At 48.2% G+C, this 20,036-nt stretch overlaps 1 protein-coding gene across 3 annotated transcripts in view; it reads left to right on the top strand.

Annotated features, from left to right (window-relative positions):
* TGFA (transforming growth factor, alpha) overlaps positions 1 to 20,036 on the top strand; it is a 113,710-nt gene that overhangs the window by 87,406 nt on the left and 6,268 nt on the right. For 2 of the 3 annotated variants that reach the window (XM_010829799.1, XM_010829801.1), the window contains 3 exons: positions 5,346 to 5,463; positions 18,605 to 18,754; positions 19,898 to 20,007. In XM_010829799.1, the coding sequence (XP_010828101.1) occupies positions 5,346 to 5,463; positions 18,605 to 18,754; positions 19,898 to 20,007 (378 nt within the window). Of the gene's footprint in view, positions 1 to 5,342; positions 5,464 to 18,604; positions 18,755 to 19,897; positions 20,008 to 20,036 lie in introns of all 3 variants that reach the window. The other variant, XM_010829798.1, reaches the window with a different exon arrangement.

Below are 20,036 nucleotides of genomic sequence, written 5' to 3' on the forward strand. Positions count from 1 at the left end.
CCACAAGGGAAGCCCAGGAATACTGGAGTGGGCAGCCTATCCCTTCTCCAGTGGATCTTCCCGACCCAGGAATCAAACCGGGGTCTCCTGCATTGCAGGTGGATTGTTTACCAACTGAGCTATCAGGGAAGCCCCTCATAGTTATGTAAGTGAAAGAAAGAAAGTGAAGTCGCTCAGTCGTGCCCGACTCTCTGCGACCCCATGGATAGTAGTCTGCACCAAGCTTCTCCGTCCATGGAGTTTTCAAGGCAAGAGGACTGGAGTGGGTTGCCATTTCCTTCTCCAGGGAATCTTCCCAACCCAGGGATCGAACCCAGGTCTCTCACATTGTAGACAGACGCTTTACCATCTGAGCCACCAGGGAAGTCCCATAGTTATGTAAGTCACCAGCAAATCCTCCACCTGATGTGACCGCCCACGCTGCCTGGCTATAAGGCCAGCACCCAGCATGTAAGGCACACGCAGAAAGCAAAGCCGTCTTCTGCCCTCCCAGCCGCGCCCAGAGCCCCTTTTCTCCACAGCATCCCTGGAGCTTGTGTTCGCATCAGTAGGACAGGTCTCGTCTGTGAGCATACCATGCTGCGGTGTTGGGGTTTTCAGTGCAGATTCTAGTGGTACCTGAGGCAAATACCTATAAAAGCCCCAAAACAGGAATAAAATCTCCCCCTGACCTGTAGGGAACTTCGCATGCTGCATAGGGCTTTTAGGTTTCTCAGCCCAGGAGGCTTAGCCAGGCTGCCCCCTGAGGTTGCTGCAAGTGCAGAGGGCCAGGAGGTGGCCCAGCCTCGGACCATGTCTGGTCTCGTCCTCTCCATCCATTTCCCCAGCACAGGTCACACACCCCCAGAACCATTGGACTGGAAACAGGACCCACCCTCACTGCACACATTGAGCTGCTCGGGGTTAAGCACCAGGATGGCACCCGATGCAGACCTTGAACTAAATGCTCACTCTTAAAATGTTTGGGATGTCACGTGAGGTCAAGCTCATGTGACAGAATAGAAATAAAAAGTTTTCATGAGTATGTCTGTGTGTGTGTGTGTGTGTGTGTGTGCAGGCGCACAGGCAATGTGGGACTGTAGCCCACCAGGCTCCTCTGTCCATGGAATTCTCCAAGCAAGAATACTGGAGTGGATTGTCATTTCCTTCTCCAGGGGATCTTCCCAACCCAGGGATCAACCCGGGGTCTCCTGCATTGCAGGCAGATTCTTTAACAACGACGCCACCAGGCAAGCCCAGTTCTCCCAAAGTGGTGGATTAAGGATGAGTTTTATTCTCGAAAATGTTTTTTATTTTACATTGGCACTTACAAAAGGTTTCCACAGTGATGTATCATTTTTGTAGTCAGGAAAAGGGTGTTTAAAATAAACAATATTTTAGTGATCATGATCATCACCTAGCATCCCTTGGTCCCCTCAGCACTGGGGGTTGAGTCAGAACAGTGGGTTGTGGAAGACCAGGAGGCTACCTTCTAAGCATCAGATTCCCCACCTCATCCTGCTCTCTGACTGCAGGGAGCAAACCAGCAGGTGTTCGTCTTCATCACTGTGACAAGGGCAGGGAGTTTCCCCATCGCCTGGGCTCTTTGGCTCTTAGCTGTTGAACAGCAGACGGTGACATTGGCAAGTGTCTCTGCCCTGTCTTCCTGGAAGATGTTGTTCCCCATAACACCTGAAGTCCCCTTCGAAAGCAGCTGTAGAAATTATCCTCTGACCATAGACTTGGGCAAAGCTGACCCTGTCCTGCGTATGCAAAATGGGTGCTGCTGCTGCTGCTGCTAAGTCGCTTCAGTCGTGTCCGACTCTGTGCAACCCCATATACGGCAGCCCACCAGGCTCCTCTGTCCCTGGGATTCTCCAGGCAAGAATACTGGAGTGGGTTGCCATTTCCTTCTCCAGTGCATGAAAGTGAAAAGTGAAAGTGAAGTAGCTCAGTCGTGTCCTACTCTTCGAGACGCTATGGACTGTAGCCTACCAGGCTCCTCCATCCATGGGATTTTCCAGGCAAGAGTACTGGAGTGGGGTGCCATTTCCTTCTCCAGCAAAATGGGTGCATTTCTATCTAATGGACTGTATGCATCCTTGCTTAGATGGCCTGGAGGCATGGAACATCAGCACTTGCTCAGGACTCTGATGTGTCTTCATGTGTAACCTGATACCTGACTTTCTGGTTCTTTTAGACCCCTGCCCTTGTATTCCTTTGTCTGCTCTGCCCTTCCCATTCTCACTGCCAGTCTGTCTCTTTCTGTTTCTTCCTCTTTCCCCCACTTCCCTCCTCCGCCCCCCCTCTCCATCTCTGTCTCTCCTTCCCTCTGTCCTTTCCATGTATCTTCTCTCCTCCCCCCGACCCACCCAATAGTCCCTCCCTCCCTCTCCATCTCTCTCTCTCTGTCTTTCTCTCTCATACACACACACACCTTTCCCACTTGCATCTCCTTTCTGTGGTACCTATTTTTATAAAGCCTCAAGTCATTTATGAGATGAGGCAAAATATCCATAAATACAGGTTAAACAAGATCGCAACACCGAGTCTCCTCCTCCCCATCAGCTCTGGGGAGTAGTGTTCCCACAGACAGATTCCAAGTGTTCCTTTTAATATGTTTCTGTTGACCTGACACTTCACCACCAAGACCGTCAGCAGATTCTAGGCTTTAGTATCACAGAGGAGCTTGGAGAGCTGGAAGATGATCGGCTCCAACAAGTGTCCCTTTCAGGAGCCCTGTTGTTTTACTCTTCTGAGAGGCCTCTTGTCTCTCTCCATTGTTTCCTGTGATACTAGCTTGGTTCTGGTGATGAGTGCCCATCAGAATCACCTGGAGGGCAAAAGGTACTGTATGTCAATTCTGTCTCAATAAACCTGACTTTAAAAAAAAATCACTTGGGCTGGGCAGCTTGTCACACAAATTCCTAGGCCCCACCCCAAGGATCCTAATCCCGTAGTCTAGGGTGGGGCCCAGCAACTTGGCTTTCTGACAAGCTGCAGGGATGTGAAGCTGTCGGCCCACAGATCACACGTGAAGGAGCCTGGCTGTGAGCCCTGACAAGGGACTCGCAATAGCCACTTGGAGAGGGTTGTCTAAAAGGCCTTTTATAGAGCTTATCAAAAGCCTTTTTCGACATCTAATCAAATTAGATCCACTGGTCTCCAGTCCCTTCTTGTCTCTATATTTGCCCCTTGACGAGTTTAGTGAGCACAGAAGAGCTGGTTATGTGACCTGCAGCAGACACTTTCAGCCTCAACTTATCATCCCAGTGTCTGCTGTCAGCAAGTGGCCAAGCCACTCATGAACCACCTGGGCCCAGGACTTGCAGGTAACTGTAATCAGCCCTCGTGTCCTAGAGGTGACTGCTGGGCAGGGACGTGCTGCGGGCAGGAGCAGGGCTGGCCACCTGTCCTGGGTTGCCACCTTCACCTGGCTTTGGGCTTCTCTGCTGGTCTTCACATGTGAAAATCACTATCTTCAGTGAATGAAAGGCACCCCTGGACTTTTAGTTGCACTGCAGTGAACTTATGGGGAGAGGAGGAGATTATATACTAGAGTGGTCTGGTCACATGTGGGACTCATTAGCATCATGGGATTGTGGATGCTGATAGCAGAAGAGCTAACAGTGAGCACAGTACTTAATACGCTTGGCCTCGCTCAACCTCAGAGCCACCATGAGGCAGAGGACTCGCCGTCTCACAGAGGTGGAAGCTCAGAACGGCATCCAGGCAGCAGAGGTAGGACCCTAATTCATGTCTTTCTGCCTCCTCAGCCCAAGGTCATGACCTCTAAGGGCTCTGCATCAAGGATTCTGATGTTTTTTTTGTTGTTGTTGTTCAATCGCTAAGTCATGTCCAACTCTTTGTGACGCCATGGACTGCAGCACGCCAGGCTTACCTGTCCTTCACTATCTCCTGGAGTTTGTTCAATTTCATGTCCATTGTGGTGGTGACGCTATCTAACCATCTCATCCTCTGCCTCCCCGTTCTCCTTTTGCCTTTCATCTTTCCCAGCATCAGGCTCTTTTCCATTGAATCAGCTCTTCACATCAGGTGGCCAAAGTATTGGAGCTTCAGCGTCAGTCCTTCCAATGAATATTCAGGGTTGATTTTCTTTAGGATTGACTGGTTTATTCTCCTTGTAGTCCAAGAGATTCTCAAGAATCTCCTTCAGCACCATAATTTGAAAGCATCAAAGCTGTGCTTTTTAGGCTCTGTTTTTTCCATTAGAATTACGAGTTTTCCAAAATTGTGATACTTCTAGAAGCAAATCATAAATAGATAGCAACATGAGTTTACTATTTCATGATGGTTGAAAATCTTACAATATGAAATTGGAGTTTAATTCACTCAAAAACACAAGAGCTCATGCACATATATTCCACCCCCCCAAAATATATGAAAACGACCTACTCCCTAAATGCCCAAACATAAATATAAGAGAACCTTTTGAAAGATGCAACAAAAACATCTGTCATGCCATCTTGAAATAGCTACCTACTGTGTCTGAAGGGTTATTTGGACAAAACAGGGCTACTGGAGCCTAATAAATCCCTTTGGGCTGGTCAGTAGGTGACGTGTGGTTCCTTACAGTGCTTCCGAGCAGCCTGACAAGTCTCATGATGGCCCAAGCTCCTGAGAGTGACAGAGCTCCGAGTGGACCTGACTCTGTTACCTCTCCCTACCGCCACCCTGGCTTTCCCAGCCCTGCCTGTGCTACTCCCAGGTGGACTTGGATGCATTAAGTCATCTTCATGTCATGATCACAACTGATCCCACCACCCCAGAGAGACCCGGCCACCATGTTTCTGTAAATCCTTCCCAGACTTCTTCAGTGTGTTTCTGTGTGTTTGCATAGACTCATACTATATAGACCACACTGGAAATGCACTGCTTCTCTTACAGTTATATATCATGAACATCTTTTTGCATCATAATTCTTAGCATCAACTGAATGGTTAAATAGTACTCTTTTGTAACTTTCTTCAGTTTCTTGCCTTTAAAACAGATTTTTATGGAGGCTGTCTTTTAAAAAAACGATCTCTGTCATTTTCCAAAAGTAAAATTAGGTCATTCTTGGGGAATAGGCTTTAAATAGTAAAATTGCTGTGATATATCTGAATTACACTGAGGCTTTGGGGGAGACTGTTTTGTTTCATACAAAGCTAAGTAAGTAAAGCCCCCTGGAAAGCTCACAAGCAGGTTCTGGACTGGCCGTTAGATAATTCATGAGAGCTGAGGAGGAGATGCTGGTAGGGACTAGAAACCCCAGCCATCCGGGCTCCTTCTCCAGGGGGGTGGGACCTGTGGGATGTCTTGCTGTGCCTTGAATCTGAGCCGAATGTCTTCTCTCTCCCCAGCAGACCCGCCCGTGGCTGCAGCTGTGGTGTCCCATTTTAATGACTGCCCAGATTCCCACAGTCAGTTCTGCTTCCATGGAACCTGCAGGTTTTTGGTGCAGGAGGAGAAGCCAGCGTGTGTGTAAGTGTCCCCTACGGTCTGCAGTGCTGGGGCTGCAGGCATCCCAGCCACCACTTAAAACAGCATTTACCTCCACAAGCCATGCCAGAGCCGCCTGAGAACCCTGGACCCAAACATAATGGAGAATCAGAACAGTGGGCTGAGGGACACCTTGCTTCAACCCTGCTGGTCCCGGCCCAGAGGCACTGAGGCTGGATTCCTAGGACGTGGAGCCTGGGTGTCTGCATTTTTAACAAGCATCTCAGGTGGCTCCTGGGTTCAGCAAAGTCTAAAACTTCCTGGATTCAAGTGAGGTTTTTCCTTTTTTTTTTTTTAATTAAAGTAAAGTTGACTTGGGCTTCCCAGGTGGCTCAGTGGTAAAGAACCTGCCTGCTAATGCAGGAGACACCAGAGATGAGGGTTCCATTTCTGGGTGGGGAAGATCCCCTGAAGGAGGGAATGGCAACCCATTCTAGTATTCTTACCTGAAAAATCCCAGGGACAAAGGAGCCTGGTAGGCTACAGTCCGTGGGGTTGCAGAAGAGTCAGATATGACTGAGTGCACCTGAATAGTTGATTCACAGTGTTGTGTTAGTATCAGGCGTGTAGCAAAGCAATTCAGTTATATACTTATATATATAATACATGTATTCTTCTTGAGATTCTTTTCCATGATAGGTTATTATAAGATATTTAATATTGTTCCCTGGGCTATTCAGTACGTCCCTATTATTTACCCATTTTATATATAGTAGTATATATCTGTTAATCCCAAACTCCTAATCTTGAATTCAAGTTTAATTCACTACTTAGAATTTTTGGAGAGCAAGACACTGGGTTGGATCCCTCTGAGTGGCCAGTATCTCTGAGATGAAGTCTGTGTCCTCCAGCATCTTTACCGCACAGCTAATAAAGTAAGCCAGAAGGGCACACAAAGGGTTGGTATGCCTGATTGGCAACAGGACAGAACAACTTGGGAACAAAGATGGGCATAGCAGGCCCAGCATGAGGCGGGGCGGGGGTGGAGGGGTGGGGGGCGGGGTGCAGGGAGGCTTGCTTCTTAAAATATAGCTGAGCCCACCCACACCCACTGAATCAGAATCTCTAGGAATGGGACCCAGGAGTCACATTAGTTAAAAGCCACCAGTGATTGCAATCAGAGAAGGCAATGGCACCCCACTCCAGTACTCTTGCCTGGAAAATCGCATGGATGGAGGAGCCTGGAAGGCTGCAGTCCATGGGGTCTCTGAGGGTCGGACATGAGCGACTTCACTTTCACTTTTCACTTTCATGCATTGGAGAAGGAAATGGCAGCCCACTCCAGTGTTCTTGCCTGGAGAATCCCAGGGACGGGGGAGCCTGGTGGGCTGCCTTCTATGGGGTCACACAGAGTCAGACACGACTGAAGTGACTTAGCAGCAGCAGCAGTGACTGCAGTGGTCAGCCCAACTGGGCAAGAAAGGCACATAAGTAAAGGCTTCTAGAGCAGGTGTTGGACTTAGGCTGACGGGGAAAGCAGAGAAGTTACTCCAGGCCTGGACACTCATGCATCCCAACCCTTTGCATGCACTTCCAGCTTATTTTATTAGCTGTACTATACTGTTATGGGTCAGTGTGGCCACAGTAGGGAGGAGACAAACCTGCAGGTGAGTTGGAGGCCAGGGCCTGTTGGAAGTGAGCCTTTATTCTCTAGCCAGTGGGAGCCATCAGTTTGGGAAAGGGATGTTTCAAGAAAGTTAACCTGTACATGGGGGAATACTGTAAGTTGGCCCTGTACTCAGCCTTGGCACTGTGGACATTTGGGGCTGGGTAACCCTTTGTTGTGTGGGCACGCCTGTGTGGCTGAAGGATGTTAGCATCCCTGGCCTCTACCCCCCAGGTGCCAGTACAACTTCCCCCAACAGTCGTGGCAATCAAAAATGTCTCCAGCCATTACCAAATGTACCCTGGGGTGGGGGGCTTTGTGGAGGAGGCAAAATTGTCCTTCACCCCTTTAAGAACCATCCATCTCTACGAAAATGCCATTTTTATAGGTGGAAAATGGAAGTCAGCAATTTCATATGATCCAACCTAATAGTACCAGTGTGTGTGCTAAGTCACTTTAGTCATGTCCAACTCTTTGTGACCCTATGGACCATGGCCTGCCAGGCTCCTCTGTCCATGGGGATTCTCCAGGCAAGAATACTGGAGTAGCTTGTCATGCCCTCCTCCAGGGGATCTTCCCAACCTGGGGGATCAAACACACATCTCTGGCATTGGCAGGTGGGTTCTTTACCACCAGTGCTGCCTGGGAAGCCACTGGTACTGGTAAATAATACTAAATGTTAATAAAAAGCCAGTGTTTATTGAGCTTTGCTTCATGCCAGTCACTGTTCTAAGCACGATCCACATGTTAACTCATATAATTCTCATGATGACCCCAGGGCATGGAGAGGTTGTGCCCTGATCACAGAGGAGAGTGCACATTCAGACCTGGCTGGTCTGACTCCTAAAGCTGCTTTCTTATCCACGATGCTGAAGGATATCAGGAGTAGCCGAGGGGACTCGGAGAGCCTGCCACAGTAAGGGGTGGTGGGTAGGACTCTCCTTTTCCTGAGGTGCAGCTATGTGAGACTGTGCAGTGGCCCCTGGGGGTGCCTCTGGGCCTCACTTGGAGGGGCACACTGGCCACCTTCCTCCAGGAGAACTGGATAAAGCCCCAGGTCACATCTGCAGAGCCAAGAGCCCTCCTGCCCACCCCATAAATACAAAGCACACTGATGACAAGAGTCACTGTCATTCATGATTACCGCTCTTATGAAAATACACATGGGAACCTTGGGGACTGATAGGATTGTTTTTGTTACTTGCCCGATCATTGTGGAAAAACACTGGCCCTGAAGGAAGCGCGACTTTTTAGCCCAGATCTCAGGAAGTCACCAGTGCAGCAGGTGGAGGGTCTTCTTCCTTCCAGTCACATCTAGTGACAAGACCTCAGGCTACCCCCGGCTATGCGATGAGGGTCTTCTTTGGAGAGAGAGGACAGTTCTGGCCAAAATTGTGTCAGAAGGTTAGTGTTTCCAGCAGATCAGGGGCTGTTCTAAAGGTTGAGAGCTGGCAGCCTTGAGCCTGGGTCAGCAGAGACCCAGAGCGATAACCCGACCTGTGGCTGAGCCCCATTGGCTGGTGGAAGCCTTCTGAGAGTGGGGCGTGGGGGGCACTCTTGTTCTCCTCAGTCTGGGTGCCAAGCTCTGCTTTTGGCTCAAGGAGATCATTGTCCATCACATTTACACGCCATCAATGTTGGTTTTCTGGACAGCTGGCCGCCTCTCTCCCCACTCACACTGTAACTATTACTATAAATGATAATAGTGAGCTCTGGGTAAAAACTGTGGCTGTGTGCCAGCCCCAGCTCCGCATACAGTGACGCATGCCGTTCTCTCATCCTTCCTCTCAAGTAGAGATTCTCGCCCTTATTGTGTAAATCAGAAGACTGAAGCTCAGAGAAGTTAGGCAACTTGCCCAGAATCCCGGAGCCCATATACAGTGGAGCTGGGATTCAGTCCCATCAGTTCTAGCCCCCCAAACCCATGTTCTGTTTTGTTGCCCCGGAGGGCACTCTTTCTGCCTCAGCCTCACAGAGTTCGCCTCAGAAAGCTAAGCTTTTGTTTCCAGGAAAGGTATTGGCACTGCCCCTTTGCAGGCAAACCTTCCTCCAGGGGAACGTCAGGGTCATTCCCAACCTTGTTGCCCTGAGCACAGACTCTCAAGGATTCCTTCCTCTGGGTCAAGGGCAGAGTCTATGGAATCCGCTTTTGCAGTTTGGGGAAGCTGACCGTCTCTGGGGAGGCATGGCCATGCAAGATTTTACCTCGTTTTTACCTCAGTTTCCCCATTGGGTCTTGGCGCGCAGACGTGTTTCATGTAGCGGTAGATGAACCTGAATTATTCTTTGGTGGTTTTAATTAATTGCTTGCATTTTGGAAGTCAGGTTTACAACTCCAAGCAGATACCCAGCTTCTCTGGAGCACAGCCTGCCCTCTTCAGTTCCCCAGTTTCTACCTCTGCCCACTGCTCCCTGACATGGAAGCTGCGGCCAGTCCATCATCCTGTCGCCCTTCTTTTCTGCTCACAACTGCCAGCTTTGATCATTTCTGTCGCAACATGAGCCTCTAAGCTCGGTGAGGGCAGGACCATACCTTATACCTTTTTGTACTTTCAGTACTTAGAAGAGTGTTCTAATTCATTCATTGCCACTAGATCAGAAATTCTGTGTCTGTGCAGAGAAAGCAAAGCCTGCTGTTCCTGCTCTTAAGAACCGCCCTAGCTCTGGGGGAACTGACACACTCATCCTATCAGTAAAACTCACAAACCTTGAGGTTAAGGGCATGTCAGTCATGGATTTACAAGGAAAACCCACAGGGGCCAAAGATTATAGTCTGAAAAGAGGGAGTTCTTTCTAAAATACTGTAGGCTCTTAAGCTTTGTTTTCCATAAGAACACTAGTCTTTGGGTCTCCAGAGTTAAAATGGCATCTCACACTAAAATATGAAATTAAGAAAAAAAGTTAAATAACTAGTCAGAAATTGCCAAAGGTAGTGAACATCATCCTGAAATATTTATGCTCCACATGAACCCTAGATTGCATTTTTTGGTCTCTCTTTAATAAATCCCTGCTAGGCACCAACCACTTTAGAAAACAAATACGCGAAGAATTTCCAAAGGCAGTTAGTAAAACCAGAGAAATGCAAGGTTAGGACTCAAGCACCATTTTTTTCCCCTGAGGCAATTTCTGCAAAGTGTTGGTCTGCTGCTTGCAGGAACCTTCAAACAAAGGAAAACAGTTGAAGAAAGCCACCCAGGTGACAGGTTTTCAGGGTTCCAGTGTTGGGAGCCCGTGGCAATTTGCTGAAGTGTCTCACAGCCCAAATTGCCCCTCGGTGACTGAACTCCCTGACTTTCCCACAGCAAAGTGTGAAAGCACATTGCTGTCGGCCAAGGAAAATATTCCACCTGGCTCTGGCCACAGAGCCATCCACTGGGATCTGAACAGTCGAACACCCAGAGAGGGGTGACCGCCTTCAGTAAGCCTGCAGGCTGCCCGTGCAAACGGGAACATGCCTCCCGAGAGACCGGGGTTGGGGGTGGTTTTCCTGCTGGTGCTTAAGCCACTTCATGTAGATCTTTCACCTCAACAACCAGCAGGTGGTGGGGTTCGGGGGAGAAGTTAGGACATCACCCAACCACAGATCTTGAGGAAGTGCACGCCTTCTCTCTGCCCTCACCGGAAGCAGATACTGAGGGTCACACAGCAGTTAAAGGCATAAATTTCAAGGTCAGACAGACCCAAGTGACCTAGCACCATTAAGCCTCGGTTTCTTTGTGTATACCTGTGGCGGATTCATTTTGATATTTGGCAAAACTAATACAATTTTGTAAAGTTTAAAAATAAAATAAAATTTTTTAAAAAAAAATGGGGAGATGAGTATTTCTCAGGATTGTAAGGAGGCCCCAGTGACCATAACGCATGTAGAGTTTTTGCTGTCCAAGATAGGAGCCACTAGCCATGTGAGGCTATTTAACTTATTTAATTAAAATTTCATCTTTCAGTCTCGCTAGCCACATTTCAGGAACTTAGTACTTCTAGGCAGCGAGTGGCTACTATATTAGATGCCACACATACAGACACTATTTGCATCATCACAGAAAGTTATTTTTAAATTTATTGTTTATTGAAGTAGAGTTGACTTATAGTATTGTGTTAATTTCTGCTATACAGCAGAGTAGCAGTTATATACATGTTTGTATTCTTTTTATATTCTTTTCCATTATGGTTTATCCCAGGATATTGGATAGAGCTCCCTGTGCTATACAGTAGGACTTGTCTGTCTATTCTTTGTGTAATAGTTTGCCTCTACTAACCCCAAACTCCCAGTCCATCCCTCTCCCACCCGCTGATCTTTGGCAACAGACAAGTCTGTTCTGTCTCTGAGTCTGTTACTGTTTTGTAGATAAATTCATTTGTGCCGTATTTTAGATTCCACATATAAGGGATATCATATGGTATTTGCCTTTTCTCCTTCTGACTTACTTCACTTAGTGTGATAACCTCTAGTTGCATCCATGTTCCTGCAAATGACTTATTTATTTCTTTGTTATGGCTGAGTAGTGTTCTGTTGTATATATGTGCCACATCTTCATCTGTTCATCTGTTGAATTACTACATAAGATGCTGTTAGAGCATCGGAGAACATTCAAGCCCAGTTCCCAGCAGAGTATAAGAGCAGCCTTCATCAGCACCATCACCATGGTGATCAGTACATTGTTAACCATGACCACAGCTGAAGGATTCAGGTCCTGCTGAAGGGACAGTGAAAGTCAAGTAGACCATGTGCCATGAGGAAGCCCCTACCCCTCCAGTACACTCCTCCCCAAGTGCCCCAAGCAGAGAGGCTATAGGTCATGGCAAATCTTGTTCTTGAGGCCAAGAATGTGTGCTTAGTCACTCAGCCGTGTCCAACTGTTTGCGACCCCTTGGACTGTAGCCCGCCAGGCTTCTCTGTCCATGGGGATTCTCCAGGCAAGAACACTGGAGTGGTTTGCCATGCCCTCCTCCAGGGGATCTTCCCAACCCAGGGATGGAACCCAGGTCTCCTACATTGCAGGTGGATTCTTTGCCATCTGAGACACCAGGGAAGCCCATGAATACTGGAGTGGGTAGCCTATCCCTTCTCCAGGGGATCTTCCCAACCCAATAATCAAACCAGGGTCTCCTGCATTGCAAGAGGATTCTTTACCAGCTGAGCTAGCAGGGAAACCCCAAGGCCAAGGATGGGTAAACCCAGTACAAGTGTCCTGCGGCTCAGTGTCCCCACTCCTACCGCAACCCTGTGGATTTTCTCCACGGTTAAGGCAAGTTGGTATAAATATTTTTCTAAAACCTTAGTCCCTAACTGTTGGTCAACTTTATCCTTGGCCCCCATATTAAAGACTTTATCTTAGGGTCCATGCCAAAAGCCTTGACTGAAATTCAGAACACTAGCCTCCAGCTAGAGAGTACATCATTGTTTATGAAGACAGTGTCTCTCAAGAGCCTTTAAAATGCTCTCTTTCTTTTATTTACATTTTTAGCACTCATACAGCCCTTCCTTTGTGTCAGGCACTTCACAAGATGTTAACTCGTTTAATGCTCATGACTCTATGAGGTAAGTTTTGTTACTCTGTGTTTTACTGACACAGAATCAGTGGCACAGAGAGGTTAAGTAACTTGCTCAAGGTCACACAGGCATTAAGTGGGGAATGGGATTCAAACCCATGACAATTTGGCTCCAAGTCTATATACCATGCTGTGCCCACTTATGGGATCCTATCCTGAGGAAGTAATCTCAAACGCAAGCAAAGTGTGTACACAAAGATAAGCCATTGGCATTATGAAATCAAAATTGGATGCAGTCTAAATGGTAAGGGTTCAGTGAAGCAAACTCTGTATAAATTACTTTACAACCATTTCAAACAACTCCTGCATGTTTCTAATGACATAGTAAAATGGTAAAGAGATGTCAAATGAAAAATTGATACAAAATAATATTTTTAAAAAATCTTAACTATGTTAAGAAAACTATATAGAAAAAGTACTTACTTGTCAGACTTTGAGGTGGTCGGATGTGCAGTAATATGGACTTTTTCTCTCCACTCTCTTATAATTTATGTACCTTCCAATTTGCTTAGAACCATTATTTTTCTAATTAGAGGATATTTTCCTTAAGAAGAAAAAAAATTGTAAGAACACAGCTTACATGCATTATCACCATTTCTTTAAAATTTTGAAAGGCATTGTGAACCAGGTGCAAAGGGGACTTAGGGGGAAAAACTGGGCAACTGGACAGGGCTAGAAATGGCACCCCACTCCAGTACTCCTGCCTGGAAAATCCCACGGATGGAAGAGCCTGGTAGGCTGCAGTCCATGGGGTCGCTAAGAGTTGGACACGACTGAGCGACTTGACTTTCACTTTTCACTTTCATGCATTGGAGAAGGAAATGGCAACCCACTCCAGTGTTCTTGCCTGGAGAATCCCAGGGACGGGGGAGCCTGGTGGGCTGCCATCTATGGGGTCGCACGGAGTCGGACACGACTGAAGCGACTTAGCAGAAGATCTGAAAGCCTTGAGCAGAGGAGAAAGAGAGGCATATTGTTCATCATTTAATTATTGTCGTTTGCTCCTAAGAAAGCACCAAAGCCACCTCCAGACTGAATCAGCACACAGCAGAGAAGGTCCCAGGGACCCCCTGGTTGGAGCACATTGCCCCTCATCTTCAGCCACCATGGCTTCTCAGCTCAGACAGGATCCTTGCCCCTCCTGTGCTGCACTTTGCCCTTTTTTTGGGGGGGCATTACTTTCTTTTCGGTTCTTATTTGGGGAAAACAGCCTGTATATGATTCCAGAGGCTCATTTTCAAAATTATGAAGACAAACTCAGCATTCCTTGTGTTTGACAATACCCACTCTCAACAGATGAAATTGAATAATCAAATGGTATAAAAAAATGTTCAGGCTTACACATTTGCCATTCCCCATGGTGACAGAATAATTCCTATTTTATTCAGATTCCTTTCTTAAACACAGGTGCCGCATCTTGGGTTTCTCCTGCACCTGAATGAGAAGACCCATTGTACAGCTCCCACCCTGGGGAAATGCCCAGAGAGAGAGGAAGAGGGGAGAGGGGGAAAGGGGCAGACTTTGGAGTGTTGCTCTCGAGTCTATAGCTTAAATGACCGTTCTGCCTCAGTGGTTCTCAGGCCTGGCCACACATTAGAGTCACTTGGGTGCCCAGACCAATTGGTCAGGGGCATCTCCAAGGGTGTGGCCATGGCCTTGGCATTTTCCAAAGCTTCCCAGGTGATTCTGATGTGCAGCCAGGTGGGATCTGGTGCCTACCTGAGGTCGAGACAGCAGCTGAGTCAAGCGTGAGTCATTTGTGACCAGGTGAGGTGATGCTTCCCCTCACTGTGTGATTTATGCTACAATAATTGGCATAATTAAGCCTAATATTAGTAGAAGCTTAGGAAATTTTAAAAAAATGTTTGTCACCAAACCTTTTCTTGCCCCCCCCTCCCCCAGTAAAGAGCAACTGAGAAGGCTGCCTATATTCCAAATGAGTGATGGGGAAAAAAAAGGACCTCTGTCCATCCCCAAACCAGCAAGTCTAAATTGCCTTAGAAAGTCTAACCCTGGCTGCCCAATGGAATCATCTGGGAGCTTTAAAAATACTGATGCCAGTCCTTACTCCCAGGGACTCTGACTTAGTTGGTCTGGGGTGTGGCCTGGACATCAAGATTTTTTTTTTTCCAAGCTCCCCAGGCCATTCCAATGTGCAGCTAGAGTTGATTTCACTGGTCAGCCTTCATGGTGGCTTTCAACTTTGGCTTCATCAGAATACCTTCAGCCTTTTCTTTAAGACACCCAGGCCCCATTTTCAGAGGCTTTGATCTGTGAGGTCCTGGGAAGAGCTTGAGTATCTAGGCCACAGGCTATTCTGCCTCCCACTGCAGTTGGGCTGCTTGGTGCTAAGACTCGCCACTCTAAGAGCTCACCTAGGCCGTGACCTAGAGTCTCATGTACTGGGTTGGCCAAAAGGTCTTACAGAAAAATCCAAATGAACTTTTTTGCCAACCCAATATTTGGCAACAACTCATGTAATTCTTGTGCCTCACCAGGGAAGGTTTCATTCATAAACACGCTGAGCACCCTATTTCAATGAGACTGGGGTTTGAATGTTTGCAGCTGTGACCCTAAGGGGACAAAGAGGCTCAGACCTCCACTGGAGCAGTTCTGAAGCAAGGCTGGTTGTGAAGGGCCCAGCACTCACATGTTAGGAAGAACAAGAAAGTCAGCAAAGTGTGACTCAGTCTGGGGGCTGTCTTTCCTGATGAGTTAAGATGGCATTGTTTGGGGGCATCTTTGCAATTTGCTATACCCACAGCAGAAAGACCTCTTTACAGGGCAGTCAGCAGCCCATCTTCCCTTTTGCTATGTGGTTTGTGAGTTTGCCATTGAATCAATATCCCAGAGTATCTTCCAAATCAATTTGCATTACACCAGAAAGGTCTCTTTCACAGTTAAGATCCTTAGTTTTTAAACTCTAGAATCCACTCCCCACCGTCTTTCCCCATGCAGTTGTTATTGTTGGGATTAACAGAGATGATTCATGTAGGAGTTTAGCATAGCCTTCAATAAGCTAATGTTGTAATTAGCACTAGGCTCCCACTCTTTTATTTAAATAGGATTTCTTGGAGTCCCCAGCATTGATTTGTTAGTTCATAGGGTTTCCAGCGGAGAAGGCAGTGGCAACCCACTCCAGTACTCTTGCCTGGAAAATCCCATGGACGGAGGAGCCTGGTGGGCTGTAGTCCATGGGGTCGCTAGGAGTCAGACACGACTGAGCGACTTCACTTTCACTTTTCACTTTCATGCATTGGAGAAGGAGATGGCAACCCACTCCAGTGTTCTTGCCTGGAGAATCCCAGGGACGGGGGAGCCTGGTGGGCTGCCATCTATGGGGTCGCACAGAGTCAGACACGACTGGAGTGACTTAGCAGCAGCAGCAGCAGCAGGGTTTCCAGAACTAAGCAGTTGAGGCAATTGAGGAGATGTTTGAATCCTCCTTTCCAGAGCCTGTGGATTAGAGGAGTTTAAGCTGGGTGAAATTGCCTCTCCTATGGCCTGGATCTTTATAATGGCTGTGCAAATTGTCATCACACTCTCCTCCCTAGGAGGAAACAACACCAACACCCAACTACAGAGATGTCTCATTGACTTGGCCACAATTCCTGGTTAGACATCTAACAAAGCCCAGGCTCCCCAACCCTCTTCTGTTCAGTGGTTTACCAGAAATTTTGTAGAGCTCGGTCTTGCCTGTAGGATCCTAGATGCTGGCTTCCAGTGAAGCTGGCAGGAAGGGCAGTCACAGAGGTGGGCATAGTCCTGAGGGCCTTTAGGGAAAGACAGGCTATAGAGATCCATGGAAAGAGCTTTGGAAAATGGATGGATGGATGAATGAATGAGTCTTCAAATTATATCTTCTTGGAGAATGTGGTCTTTGAGATGGAATTTGAGGAAGGAAGTGAGGAATAATGTTGCAGGCAGAGAAGGTAGCAGTAGCTGAGATGGACAAGGGGAAGGTAATCATTCATTCACTCATTCATTCACAAACAGGTGTGTGTCCTGAGTGTCTATGTGCTGGCACTAGTTTAGTTGACACCGGGGGGTGGGGGACTGATGGGTTGGCTGAAATCTAAGTGACAGAAGATAAAGTAGAGGGGGTAGATCAGGGTCCTGCAGATATGGGGTGTTGGATGCTAAATGAAAGGAGGAGGAAGCCCACAACCCAGGTGAGAGCCATCAGGGTGCAGAGTGAAAACTCACAATGGCTGGAGGTGGCACCCTTTGCAAGATTCTCTGTAGACACTCACAGCTTCATTTGTGCATTACCTGTGCCTGCTGTTTATCTCCTCTCAGTCTCAAGTTCAGTCCACACTTTAGCTTTCTCCTGGTGGGAAGGGACCAGTGCCTTTGTTTTCTCCCCTGCGTACAGGGTGAGCTGTTTCCTGACTTTGGCCTTCACGTGATCCTGTTATTAAAACCAACCAAAAAAAAAAAAAACTTGCCCCTGTTTCATAATCCCCACCCCGCAGTCATCTCCCTCCTAGCCTGAGCCTGTGAGAGTCTGCGATGTTATTCACACTTCCGTGGTCCAGATCCTTTTTCAAGCAAAGTCTTCTTGCCAGAGCTCCCGAATCTTCCTCCTCCCCAGAGCCTGCTCCCTCCTTAGGTCTGCGGAGAACCCTGCATTGTTGGCCCTAGAACCTCAAGTCTCCTTTACTGTTTTAAGATCAAGAGCTTAATCTGCAGTGTTTTTATCCCAATCCTGGATAGTATACAGGGGCAGCAGCTGCTGAGTGAGCCGGAACCCAGACCCTGGGGTCCACAGATCTGGGAATATGTTTCTCTCTCTTCTGGCTCTTTGCAACCCTATGTAGCCCACTAGGTTCCTCTGTCCAAGGAATTCTCCAGGCAAGAATACTGGAGTGAGTGGCCATTCCCTTCTCCAGGAGATCTCTTTGACCCAAGGATTGAACCAGGATCTCCCACATTGGAGGCAGATTCTTTACCTCCTGAGCCTCCCTGGCATGGTGGTCACAAGCAAATGACTTGACTTCTCTGTGCAAACTAAATGAGAAAACATGGGTCAAATGTAAATTAATCTTTAACTGAAAGCAAGTACCTGAATTCAAACTAAAAATGCTTTTAAATGAGGTACATAACGATTGAGCTTTGGAATAAAGAGCACCAGTGGGAAACTTTACCATTAAGCAGCCTTAGAGACTGAAGCTATATGCTCCAGTATCCCAGGCTGTGGCCTTAGGCAGCCATTTTTGCAACATCTCCTGTTTGCCTTAATCTTAAACCCATACAGTACTTGTTCTTTTAACATTAAAATGATTAAGATTTTGTTAACATGGAGCAAAAGCTATCCTCCAGGAAATACCCTGTATTTATCCTGTGACTCCTGGCATCTGGGGTCTGGAAGCCCCCAGATTAAGGGAATCACAAATGTAAGACCCCTGGGGCTTTTCAGGCCCTACAATTACGAGACAGTGCTGCTGGTTCTACTCCAGTGTGTGCCCCTGTGCGCTGGATCACCTGGTAAATGCTTGCAGGACTAATTAACCCTGACAAAGAATATAAAAATCAAGCCACAGTCTTTGTCTCCTGATGGTTTAGCGTGTTTTCTTTCTCTCATCACTGGGAATTCTGAATACACACATTTAGTTTAAAAATAACCTGGTTTTTTATGAACTGCCAAAATGAGCTTCACGTCCTAGACACATTTGCTGCCTTCCTCACTCCCCCAGGATCTGGCATAGTAACCATGATAACAGAGTGCTTCAGCAGCACCTTGCCTCCGCAGATAAGCTGATGAGTTACCTCGTTCTCCAAGCAAGAGAAGCCTATGCAGGGGAGTTGGGGCGATTTTACCGACACCTTTGCCTCCAATAGCCAGGGCTGGAGGGGCCCCTTTGGGCTTTTTTGTAGGGCTTGGGTCTCTTCAGTCCAGTCCTCCTGGGGAGTATGGCGAATGAGACCTCTGCCCGGAGAGCGTGCTGATGTCCCTGTCTTCCTCAGCTGCCACTCTGGGTACGTCGGTGCACGCTGTGAACACGCAGACCTCCTGGCCGTGGTGGCTGCCAGCCAGAAGAAGCAGGCCATCACCGCCTTGGTGGTGGTCTCCATCGTGGCCCTGGCTGTCCTCATCATCACATGTGTGCTGATACAGTAAGTCTTCACTGCCCCCAAGGCCGGGTCCCCCACCTGCCTGCCTTCCCGGGGCTATCTGCAGCGCTCCCAGATAGCAGGGCCACCTCGGCAGTTTACCACTGTGATGTCTGATTGGTGTTAACAAAGCGAAGAAGGATTTTGGTGAAAGCTGAGCGGTATGAAGGGCACACAGCCCGGGAGATCTCCAGCAAGTGGGCCTTGACTGGAAGCAGAGCCAAAGGCTTGGAGCCTTCACCATTGTGATGGGGGTGTGCAGGAGTTCCAGAGGGAACTGGAAAGGCTCCAAGCCTCCTGTGTGCAGTTAACAGCCACACTTCCTCTCTGCAAATCCTAAAGTCACTGTTGCTGTTACTCCCTCTGCTCTTCCTCCAGACCTCAGTTGCTGCCTGGCATCTTCCAGGAAGCCTTCCTGAGCCCCTTTCCAGGTGTTCTTAGCCTCATTTGCTTGCCTATATCTCCCAATTGGATTGCTCTGCAAAGGGACAGACCCGAGGGTTGTATTTCCAGTATTGGGCCAGAATACTGGCCCAATATTCCCTGGAAATATGGGTAGCAGGTGCTCTGAGAGGATGAGTTTGCCATGACCAGAGAGTGTTAGTCTTCAGAAAAAGATCTGAAGCCATGGAGTTGCTTGGCTTATTCTTTCATTCCTTCCGTGGGTCCGTACAGTCTACCTACAGTCCCTGCTTTACTGCTTGCTGGCTGCTCCTGATGGATGACCCCATCCTGAACCCACGCAGCCCTGCCAGCCTGAAGTGGTTGTTTTGGCCCAGTCCTGACAGTGGTTCTAAGTGACCCAACTGCTGCTTTATGGAGCAAACAGCTGGGCCACTGGGGTGGGGATGGGGGTGTGGAATGACTGGTCCCCTCTGTCAACTGGAGCCTATTTGGCCGACCCAGAGAGGAGCGGCCACATAGAGCTGGTCTTTTGGGGGTGGCCAACAGATCCTTCCACAAGTGGCCCCAAAGGCTACCTCCTTGCAAAGCCCTCAGCCCTGTGCTGTGATTGTCCCTCTGGAAGCTCCAGGGGAAGGATAGGTAGAGCCCGGAGCTGCCCGGCAGGCCCCTCCGGCAGCCACTGCCCCAGCTGGGCGCTCCTGCCAGGCTCCTACCCAGCCCGTGTTCTCTGCACCTTTGCAGCTGCTGCGAGGTCCGAAAACACTGTGAGTGGTGCCGGGCGCTCATCTGCCGGCATGAGAAGCCCAGCGCCCTCCTGAAGGGAAGGACTGCTTGCTGCCACTCAGAAACAGGTAAGGAGGCTGCCTCGAGGGAGGACTTT

Source organism: Bison bison, unplaced genomic scaffold (assembly GCF_000754665.1).
Source record: "Bison bison bison isolate TAMUID 2011002044 unplaced genomic scaffold, Bison_UMD1.0 scf7180017864508, whole genome shotgun sequence".
Classification (NCBI taxonomy): Eukaryota; Metazoa; Chordata; class Mammalia; order Artiodactyla; family Bovidae; genus Bison; species Bison bison.